The sequence below is a fragment of the Narcine bancroftii genome, chromosome 5, assembly GCF_036971445.1.
Source record: "Narcine bancroftii isolate sNarBan1 chromosome 5, sNarBan1.hap1, whole genome shotgun sequence".
Taxonomy (NCBI): domain Eukaryota; kingdom Metazoa; phylum Chordata; class Chondrichthyes; order Torpediniformes; family Narcinidae; genus Narcine; species Narcine bancroftii.
In genome coordinates this window covers 236,404,996-236,416,174 of record NC_091473.1, presented here as the reverse complement: position 1 = coordinate 236,416,174, position 11,179 = coordinate 236,404,996, and the positions used below count along the sequence as shown (strand labels likewise).

Genomic DNA, 11,179 nt, shown 5'->3' with positions numbered 1-11,179 from the left:
TTACTTCACCCTGTCTATCCCCCTGATGATTTTGTATACCTCAATCATGTCCCCCCTCATCCTTCTAAACTCCATCAGATACAAGTCCAGTTTTTCTAGCCTTTCAGCATATGTCAACCCCGCCAATCCCTGGAACAAACCTTGTAAATCTGCGCTGCACACCCTCTATAGCTAGTATGTCCTTCCTCAAATTGGAGACCAGAACTGGACGCAATACTCCAGGTGGGGTCTCACCAGGGCCCTGTACAACTGCAGAAGGGCGTCTCTGTTCCTATAATCCAATCCCCTCTTTATGAACGCCAACATGTTATTAGCCTTCTTCACAGCTTTCTAAACCTGCATGCTAGTCTTCAGTGACCGGTGAACAAGTACTCTCAGATCCATTTGCTCCTCCCCACTCCCTAGCTTGTCTCCATTAAATAATACTCAACTTTCCTATTATTGCCCCCAAAATGGATAACCTCACATTTGCTTACATTGATCGTCATCTTCCATTCAGCAGTCCACTCCCCCATCCTGTCCAAGTTCCTCTGCATTTTCCTGACATCCTCCTCACACCCCACACTGCCACCCAGTTTCGTGTCATCTGCAAATTTGCTCAAATTATTAATAATCCCCTCATCCAAATCATTTACATAAATTACAAACAACTGAGGACCCAATACCGATCCCTTCGGCACTCCACTCGTCACATCCTGCCATACTGAAAAAAGACCCGCTTACCCCAACCCTTTGTTTCCTATTTCTTAACCAATTTCCTATCCATGTCAGCACCTTACCTCCAATACCATGCTCCCTGATCTTGCCCACTAGTCTCCCGTCCTCTAACGAACATAGTAGAAAGAAACACTCACTTCTTCAGGGCTGTGCAGCCTTTAAATAAGGCCTAATTCTCCCAGAATCACAGTGCAGCTTTCGCGCAAACAGAGGAACTACTGACATGGTCTTTGCCCTCAGACAGCTCCAAGAAAAGTGCAGAGAACAAAACAAAGGACTCTACATCACCTTTGTTGACCTCACCAAAGCGTTCGATACCGTGAGCAGGAAAGGGCTTTGGCAAATACTAGAGCGCATCGGATTCCCCCAAAGTTCCTCAACATGGTTTATCCAACTGCACGAAAACCAACAAGGTCAGGTCAGATACAGCAATGAGCTCTCTGAACCCCTTCTCCATTAACAATGGCTTGAAGCAAGGCTGTGTTCTCGCACCAACCCTCTTTTCAATCTTCTTCAGCATGATGCTGAACCAAGCCATGAAAGACCCTCAACAATGAAGACGCTGTTTACATCCGGTACCGCACAGATGGCAGTCTCTTCAATCTGAGGCGCCTGCAAGCTCACACCAAGACTCAAGAGAAAATTGTCCGTGAACTACTCTTTGCAGACGATGCTGCTTTAGTTGCCCATTCAGAGCCAGCTCTTCAGCGCTTGACGTCCTGTTTTGCGGAAACTGCCAAAATGTTTGGCCTGGAAGTCAGCCTGAAGAAAACTGAGGTCCTCCATCAGCCAGCACCCCACCATGACTACCAGCCCCCCCACATCTCCATCGGGCACACAAAAACTCAAAATGGTCAACCAGTTTACCTATCTCGGCTGCACCATTTCATCAGATGCAAGGATCGACAACGAGATAGACAACAGACTCTCCAAGGGCAAATAGCGCCTTTGGAAGACTACACAAAAGAGTCTGGAAAAACAACCAACTGAAAAACCTCACAAAGATAAGCGTTTACAGAGCCGTTGTCATACCCACACTCCTGTTCGGCTCCGAATCATGGGTCCTCTACCGCATCACCTACGACTCCTAGAACGCTTCCACCAGCGTTGTCTCCACTCCATCCTCAACATTCATTGGAGCGCTTTCATCCCTAACGTCGAAGTACTCGAGATGGCAGAGGTCAACAGCATTGAGTCCACGCTGCTGAAGATCAGCTGCGCTGGGTGGGTCACGTCTCCAGAATGGAGGTCCATCGCCTTCCCAAGGTCGTGTTATATGGCGAGCTCTCCACTGGCCACCGTGACAGAGGTGCACCAAAAAAAAGGTACAAGGACTGCCCTAAAGAAATCTCTTGGTGCCTGCCCCATTGACCACCGCCAGTGGGCTGATTATCGCCTCAAACCGTGCATCTTGGCGCCTCACAGTTCGGCGGGCAGCAACCTCCTTTGAAGAAGACCGCAGAGCCCATCACAAACACCATCTCACTGACAAAAGGCAAAGGAGGAAAAACCCAACACCCAACCCCAACCCACCAATTTTCACCTGCAACCGCTGCAACCGTGTCTGCCTGTCCCGCATCGGACTTGTCAGCCACAAACGAGCCTGCAGCTGACGTGGACATTTACCCCCTCCATAAATCTTCGTCCGCGAAGCCAAGCCAAAGAATACAGCAGCAGATTACAGCAGCTTTTCTTTCTCTTTTTCAATTCTCTGAAGTATCCAAGAGGAGAGAATTATATCCAGCTCTGGATATCACATTCATTTACTTTTTAAAAATGTAGCAGTATTCAATTAATACTCTTACTTTAACCACTCTTTCACCCATCAGACCATCGTGGTTCACTTTATATTCCTGCGCACTTGCAAGTTGTCCTCTCCCACCTGCTCGGCAGCTCCCTTTTGATATTTCTGCTCCTAACCTTCACATGGGGGTAATTAACAGTAACCCATGAACACACCTGGAAGTCTATGGGATGTGGGAGGAAACCACATGGTCACAGGGAGAAAATACAAATTTCGCTCCAACACTCAAGTCAGCATCAGACCTGTGTTATTGGATGTGTGTGCCAGTAGCACTAACTGCTGTATCATCATTTCATTTTTACCAAGTACCATACTGCAACACAGAGTGGAAGTTTGTTGAGAGTTTATTAATATTTATACTTACACAGCTAGATAGTAGCACACCAGAATAAGACAAATCTTCATCTTCCAGACCTTCCAGTTTATCACAAAAGTGGCTGGCACAACCCATTTATTCACTATCTGCCCAGACAACCTGAAAACATTATAGAATGATAAAGAACAACAGTTTTGTTCAAATATTTCCCCACACCAAATTCAAATTTACATAGCCTTCTCACAACATCTAAATCTTAGTAGTACATCACCATGAACCGATACTCACCCATGACCAGAATGCAACTTGTTCAAGCACATTCAAGCAGGTTTCTGGCCATTCAAGTCATGCACCAGGCAGTTGTTGAATCTAGCCTATGACTTGGTGGAAAGATAGATTCAAAGGAAAAGTTAATCACTTGTATTGACCTCTCAGCTTGTGGCACTAGCCTCTTTCCACACCGATTCCATGTGGGTTTACCAGCTAATTTAGCAGGGTCCATTCTCGGTATCACGCCAGGGTGAGTTAAATTCAACAGGACTCCGACACTTCGTGGAGACAAGTGTCAGAGACCAGTCGAGTTAACTCATTAATCACCTTCTGGCTGTGGGAAAGCACGACTTGCTCTCACTTTGTCACCACTGGAGGCGGAACCCCCCTTAAAATACTGGGTTGCTGATTACTAGATAAATCATGGGAGCATTGGGAAAGGCTCCCGAGTGCAGCAGGCCCAAATAGGGTTTTCCCACTTCCTCGGAGGATTGGCATGACTGTCAATCACAACACTTCTTTTGGAAGATCTGCATGTACATTTAAGCCCCTGGCATCTGGCATCTATGGGGACTGGTAAATAGCAGATAAGCAAGTTTTCCGATTGTTGAGACTCGCTCTTATAATGCCTATATCTGCATTAAGAATAAACAGTTTAAAAGACAAAACACAAAAATTCTATACTATACTTACACTAAACAAACTTCTCTTGCATGGATATATAAACTTAAAGCATTTTACTTTATTTTCAATCACTTTCTTTGAAAACATTTAACCATTGCTGCATCTGCAGGTTCCTCCCCCTCCATGGAGTTGCTCAAAAGATGTACAATAACCATAATTAATCCCCCTCCCCCAAGTTTACAGATAAAGTTTTACTAATATACTTAATGATATACTAATAAAGATAGAGACTCTTACTAAGCAGAGATAAAGAGACACTTTAAGAGAATCACCCCAATCGTGAATGGCATCAACCAGCTCTTCATCCTGGGCGACACTTTTATACACAACCTTATTGGAAATTTATTCAAACAGCTGCTATGAGCAAAGCCCGACCAAGGCCCTCCGCTGGTTGAATATTTGCTCCCATCATCACCAAAGGTTTATGTGTTACTTCAGAGAACATTTACTTTTACAATTTTAAACTCTTTTTCACAATTTTTATTTATTCTATTTATTTATATTTGTTTATTTCCTTTCCATTATTTTTTTTTGCCAGTTGCTTGAATTAGGGGTTAATATAATAACAGGTGTTTTACTACAACAACAAACCATTTATCGGTCCTAACAGTCCACACCCTTCAGAAAATATCAGTCTTTTGAAGTGTCTTGGACCTGAGATGTTAGCTCTGTTTTTTCTGCAAGGTCCGCCTGACCTTCTGAAGATTCCTGGCATTTTCTGCCTTAACATTCGCAACATCTCCCATTTTCTAATTTTTAATCATGCAAAGATTTTAATTCTGAGAGCAGTGTTACCATTTCATACCTGGGTATAGTGTCCACACATCTTCTTTGGAGTACACTCCATTGTATCATATGTATAATCTATAACTTCTGAATGCCATTTCTGTACAGCTGCTTCCAGGTTCACAGTGCTAGTAATAGCATATAAATTTTCACCAATTTGTCCTCGATTTTTATTGTGTTCCCAAATACATTTCTTTGCATACTGTGAAGCGATTTCTTCTAAATCATTGTCCCACTTCTAAACAAAAAAATTACATGAAAATATGGGTAAGTAAATATATGTAACTAGTAAGCTAAAAATAAAGTCAAAATCAATTCTTGGTAAATAACGGTCACGTCTGACCTGTGGAAAGAGAAACAAAATTAATATTTTATGTTAGAGGTTCTTCATCAGAGATAAAATAGATCATTTTGTTGCTGACAAAGAGGAAGGACAGATAGTTCAAGGGGATATCTATGGTAGAATGAGATCAAGCCATATAAGTGAATTTATCCGTTTGATGATAATTGTGCTTCTTTGCCTATGTTAAGAATTACTGTTGGCTGGGATTTTGGACTTGCAGAGAAAGTAAAAATGTATTGATGGAGAGGGATAGACTAATCCACAATAACAGACGGATGACTTTACAGAAGAAGTGACTAGTTCTATTTGAAAATGACAGATCAGGTCTACCAAAAGGTGGAGAGTTTGGCATTGAGACTGGAAGGCCACAATGTGCACAGAAGGAAGATGAGATGTGGCTTGTTCAACCCTGCCTTCATCCTCATGGCACTATCATGTACACATTTTTAAGATTGTAAGCTATTTTTGTGATTTCCTATCATATTTTTAAGCATTCTACGAGCAGACAAAACCATGAAATGCAACATGTCACTGAAAGTTCATTCTCTGTATTCGCACTTGGACGTCTTCCCTGCTGATCTTGGTGCAATCAGTGACGAACATGGTGAAAGGTTTCACCAGGACATTGCAAGCATGGAAAAGTAGTATCAGGAAAACTGGAATCCATCAAAGCTGGCCCACTAGTGTTGATTCTCCTAATGGAGAATTAAAGAGCCAGAAGCTCAGATAGCTGAATACTATTACTGTGGATTATCCAAAGGCAGTCCTGACAGCTCAAGAGCAATTGTCATGAGGCATTAATGCAAGCAGAATTGTATTTCTCCACCATCTGCATGGTTCACCATGTTTTTCACATGACTGTTAATTTAAATAAAGTGCATCAACCCTGATTCAGTCATGACAGAAGGACTTGTTGGGAACAGCACTTAATGTTCCTAAAAACTGACAGCCATTCTGGGTGAGTTGTTATAAAGGACTTCATAAATGGCATTAGACAAAAGCAGTGTGCAATTGACAGAGTTAAACAATTTAAAACAATCAACAGATCAAAGTTCTACAGTTCTGCCAGACCCAGTCATGAACAGGGATAGATCATTAAACAGATCATGAAAAGTGGAAGTTCAAAGAATATCTACCTCCTCAATTAAGGCTGGGACACCAACATGTGAATGTCTAATTATGATAAAGCTGAAGCAATCCACCTTAGCTTTCTCTTGTGTTTTTCACAGTCACAGAAACATTCTTCAGCCAATGTGATTTGCCTCAAATAGTATCAAGAAACAGCTGAGACTTTTGGATGTAGCAAAGCCTGTGGCTTCAACAGTACTGCTAAAGCTTGCTTCCAGTTCTAGCTGTATTACTAGACAAGCCACAACTGCAGCAACCTGATAAATTGGAAAATTACCCAAGTCCTGTTCAAAAAATCAGGACAAATTTCATCTGGCCAGTTGCCACCCTATTGGTTTTTACTCATCAGCAAAGGGATGAAAGATGCATTGTGCTCTCAATTGGAACTTATACACCAACAAATTACTTACTCTCATTTTGAGTTTTGCCAGGACCAGTCAGCTTCAGACTTTATTACAGGCTTGGTCCAAGCACAGACAAAATAAGTGAAGCTGTCTATTACTGCATGCGAGACCTGCAAAGGTTCAAACATTGAATAACACCGGACAACAAATTTTTTGAAAAGGTTTGGTTCTTGAAAAAAAAATTGGGGATATGATAGGCAACCTCAAGCTGAATGTAAAGATAATTTCAGATTTACTGTATCATACAGGAAGTTGGAGAAATATTATATTAACTTTAAATGAATTTAGTAGGTTTAATTGCATAATGATACTGACACATTGCATTAGTTCAACTGACCTAAAAAGGTTTTGTCATTGATTTTCGTTTGTACTTATTATCTAATGCCTCTTGTGTCAGTATCCAACACTAGTGGGCCAGCTTTGATGGATTCCAGTTTTCCTGATACTACTTTTCCATGCTTGCAATGTCCTGGTGAAACCTTTCACCATGTTCGTCACTGATTGCACCAAGATCAGCAGGGAAGACGTCCAAGTGCGAATACAGAGAATGAACTTTCAGTGACATGTTGCATTTCATGGTTTTGTCTGCTCGTAGAATGCTTAAAAATATGATAGGAAATCACAAAAATAGCTTACAATCTTAAAAATGTGTACATGATAGAAAAACTCTAAGATTATTTTCATAATTGGCAGCCTAAAATCCATAAAATACACCTAAATGTGATCAGGAAGCAGAATATTTATTGTCCAGTGTAATTGGCATGTAACATTTGTGCTACCAAAAGAAAACATATCCAGAAAAATAGACTCTTATTATTTACCTTTGACATTTAAGGAATTATCAAGTCCCCCCCCCCCCCCCCCACCACCTTCCATCAATATTGTGAAGGTAGAACCTCAACTGCACAATTTCCATAAACATTGTGTATCCACAGGCTGGATACTTTTGAAAATGATATACCGACGAACTGCCCAAAGTCTTTCTACCACTTACAAGCCATGTCATAAATGCAATATCTGGCAAAGGGAGACTCTACTCCGAATCAAAAGTGTAACACTTCATTCTGAGAAATTGACACCCTAGTCACCAACCCAAACATTCACTCCCTTCATCAGTGGTAAACTGTGATTGCAGTGAATGCCACCACCTATAAAATGTACTGCAGTTACTTGACAAGGCTATTAAAACACTATTTATAATATTTATTCCACCTGGGCACCCTCAACCAGATTGGATTAACATTAATTTTCTGTTTTCCATTAGGTACCCTCCCCATTGTCTCTCTCTTTGTCTCTATATCCCCTTTCCTCCACCTACTGACCTCCTTTCTCTCTTTCCCGATGCCTGTCTCCTTTCCTCCACCAACTGACCTCCTGTCTCTCTTTCCCGATGCCTGTTTCCTTTCCTCCAGCTCTGCACACAACCCCCTCCCTTGATCAATCCTCATCTTTTCTCTCCTGTCCTATCCATGTCCAATTATCACCTCTTGGCTGTTGGCCTGTGCTTCTCCCCCCTCATCCCCCACCTTTTATTCAGGCACCTGCCCACTTTCTGCTCATACCTTGATGAAGGCTAGAAATGTTGGTTAACTCTTTATCGATAATTCCAAAAACTGGACTTTTTTTTCATGGATGTTATGTGCTCACCAAACATGACCCGATGTGACCCACACTCAATTCATGCTTGAAAATCCCATGTCAGTCCACATCGTTAATTAGTGGAACACGAGGGAATGCTTACTTTATAAGTTCCACTCGAAAAAAAAGTCTAGCGCCTCCAATCCACCATTGGTGGCACAGAGCAAAGTGCACTTATCATTGAGCATGTGATTATGGCAGCTTATTCAATCAAAGAAACACTGCTTAGATAGAAACCTTTTTTGATGAAACAGTTTACACTGCAAGGTCAATAAAAAAACTCCAACTTGAAGATGATGATCACCATTTCTAATGATGAAGAAATTTATTGTCATGTGCTTTTACTGCTTTTATATTTAAAGTTTTACTGCAAGTTTTACTTAAAAGCTTAGTTTGAGCCAAATGTGTTTGAAATTTTAATGTATTATTTTTACTTAAAAATAAAAAGTATGCTGGTGATTTTATGGTCTTTCTTTATCTCACCCCCCCCCCTGTCCAACACCGCTGCAACCCACCCCCCCCCCCAAACCAGGGCTGTGTCTTTGTTTTGTGTGAATCTGTACCACCACCATTTTAATTCAATAATCCAAAATAATCCGAATACTGAAGTGTCCAGTCCCAAGGATTTTGGATTATGGAATGTAGCATTATAGGTTTTAAATGAATTGAGGGAACACATTGGTGCAGAGGACAAAACGAGAATTCCAGAACCTTCATAATAAGAATATCATCATCTTCAATGTCAGGCTTTGGTGGTAGAGAAGGGCATCTTAGTTCAGAGAATTTGAATTTGGGAGATTTGGAATTCTTGGAGATGCAAGGATGAATGCTTGAGGAGTTCTATTTGGAGTCTGTGACTGGTATATCTGCGGTCATTGACTAAGACATTTGAAAGTTTCTGTCACTAACAGAGAATGCACTTTGAGAATGGGGTCATGGGTATCTGGAAGATGTTTCTGTGGTCCAACAGAATGCTGAAGCTCTGGGAGAAGTTAAGTCTTTCAAGATTGATGGTGATATGTGTCGGGGTCCTGGAGAGCAGAGCAAGCTATCTTTCAGGAAAGAAGAATGACAGACAAATTACAGTTCCCACTTTCAATTTTTCAGGCCACCAGACCTTTGCACTTGTTCAAAATGCACACATCACTCTGTAGGTGGAACTGCAAAGCCGAGGTCTACTTGAATTGTTTCCAAAACTAAACGATTTGCATTTTAAACTTTTGTAGAAGCTGTTGAAGTATATTTTAAACAAGGATTTCTTAACACTAAATAGCAATTTTGTGGTTAAAATCAATGCTGTGAGAGAGGTCATACCATTTACCTGAAAACATGATATTATAGATTAATTTCAAGAACTGAATTTTTTTTAAAACAGCTTTTGGACGGTTCAACAATAATTTATGATGTCAAAGCAGGACATCTGGTTGTGAATCCCTCCAACACATTATACAATCAGAAACATCAGAACAAGATGAAATAAAAAAAAATAATTGAGGACTGCAAACTATTAAAGATGATTTTTCAGATTGGTAAAATAATGTATGTTTATTTATACTGGAGCTCAGCTCTTCATACTTCCATTTTAATCCATTCCTTATCACTTAATTTTGCTGAAAACAATTTTATTTTTATACAATTCGTTCCAACCAGACAGTATTGAAATATAAATTGGCTGACTGGAATCATCGATTTGAGAACGACTTCTGTTGGCAGGGGTTGGATGTAATGATAGAAATTAGTCGCAGTCACAAGAGGTGGGTGATGGACTCCAGTCCTTTTGATGAACGCCTGCTATAAGCAAGTCAGGAACTAAAGCACGATCCCCGGTTCCCCCTCCACTCATACTGCCAAACCTGTTGATTATCACCAGCATTTTTGTTTAATAGTCCCCCTTCCATTTTACATCCCACCTGATATACAACTTCGTCTTCACGCCCAAAAGTAAGGTATCTGGTTTTATCAACACACTTATCTCCATGCATTAAGAATCCATTGGTTGAGCTCAATGGACACTCGATCACATTGGGTGATTGCTCAAGTTTCCAAAAGGAACTTGTTGACTGTCACACAACCCTTACAAAAATTAAAAGTTGAAGAACTTGAGATGTTACTATCAAACAGTTGAAAAGTTGAGCATTTGCTTCAAGATGTGAAGTGCGACATTAATTGATTATAGCCTTTGCTTTGCAGAATCCAATTTGAATGATCTTTGTGAGACGAGTTGCCATCAAATATGAATTTAAGTCACCTATAGGTTTTACTGCAAATCAGCTAGGATCTTGTTGCGTGGCCAAGAGAAATCAGACCTCATTCATCCAACAAGCATTTAGAAATATATCTCTATATGCAAATTAATATCAATTGTGCCAGTGGTAGTAAAGTATCAATTTCATTACCATTCTTAGCATGTTAGAAGCATCCAGCACCAGAGCTCGATAATAATTATGAGCATTGACCAGCTCCTTCTTCTCTACTTCAGAAAAAGCGAAGGTCTTCTCAAGGAATGTTAAGGAAAGAAGTAGCAATGCTTTCAGTGATCCAGTCGTCATCCTTCCCTTAGATCGGTGGCAACCCAGGAGTTTGACTCTATGGGCGAGTGTTTTCAGTCAAAGAACATGTTTATATCCCATCCAGTCTGTTACTAAAGCTGCAGCAATTCTTCATTCCAAAAACAATTGACGTCCAATAGAACATGAGTCATGAAATGGAGAGCTCCCGAGGGAGTATTTGATGGACTGGGTGGAGGAGAGGGCAAGCTTAGCAACGCTCTAAGGCATTTATTAATAAAATCTACTTTGTAATAGTGTGCCTAATGGAAATAGCACCCAAAAGATTTACCATCTAATTAATGCACCTTACTGACAAGTGGATGGAGGTAGTAAGTTAACCCTTAGGTTTCATGCAGTTAAAGATGAGTACAACTCAGCCATTCTTCTTTGGCAATTTTGTGGATGGAGGCAGCTGATAATCATATGGAGCTGCTTGATGGGTCAGACTAATGAGTTGCTCTGTTGATTCAGATCTTCTGTAGCCTAAAGCAACTGGAGGCACTCGGTGATCTCTCAGCTTCACTTTGATTGGTCACAGGA

General features: G+C 40.8%; 1 protein-coding gene across 1 annotated transcript; it reads right to left on the bottom strand.

Annotated features, from left to right (window-relative positions):
• Positions 1 to 2,889: 2,889 nt before the first annotated feature.
• LOC138762948 (peptidase inhibitor 16-like) lies at positions 2,890 to 10,745 on the bottom strand. The gene is made up of 3 exons (XM_069936451.1): positions 10,487 to 10,745; positions 4,597 to 4,815; positions 2,890 to 2,996 (listed from the first exon to the last, which is right to left on the bottom strand). The coding sequence occupies exons 1-3, from the start codon at positions 10,637 to 10,639 to the stop codon at positions 2,973 to 2,975; spliced, it is 396 nt and encodes a 131-aa protein (XP_069792552.1). The 5' UTR covers positions 10,640 to 10,745; the 3' UTR covers positions 2,890 to 2,972.
• Between the last annotated feature and the right edge of the window lie 434 nt (positions 10,746 to 11,179).

Excerpts from the sequence above, each read along its gene's own strand:
- LOC138762948 (XM_069936451.1), bottom strand. The coding sequence starts at position 10,639 with ATGACGACTGGATCACTGAAAGCATTGCTACTTCTTTCCTTAACATTC. Across the intron at positions 4,816-10,486 it reads CTTCTAACATGCTAAGAATG|AAGTGGGACAATGATTTAGA; the intron begins GTAATGAAATTG and ends TTTTTTGTTTAG. Across the intron at positions 2,997-4,596 it reads TGTGTGGACACTATACCCAG|GTTGTCTGGGCAGATAGTGA; the intron begins GTATGAAATGGT and ends TAATGTTTTCAG.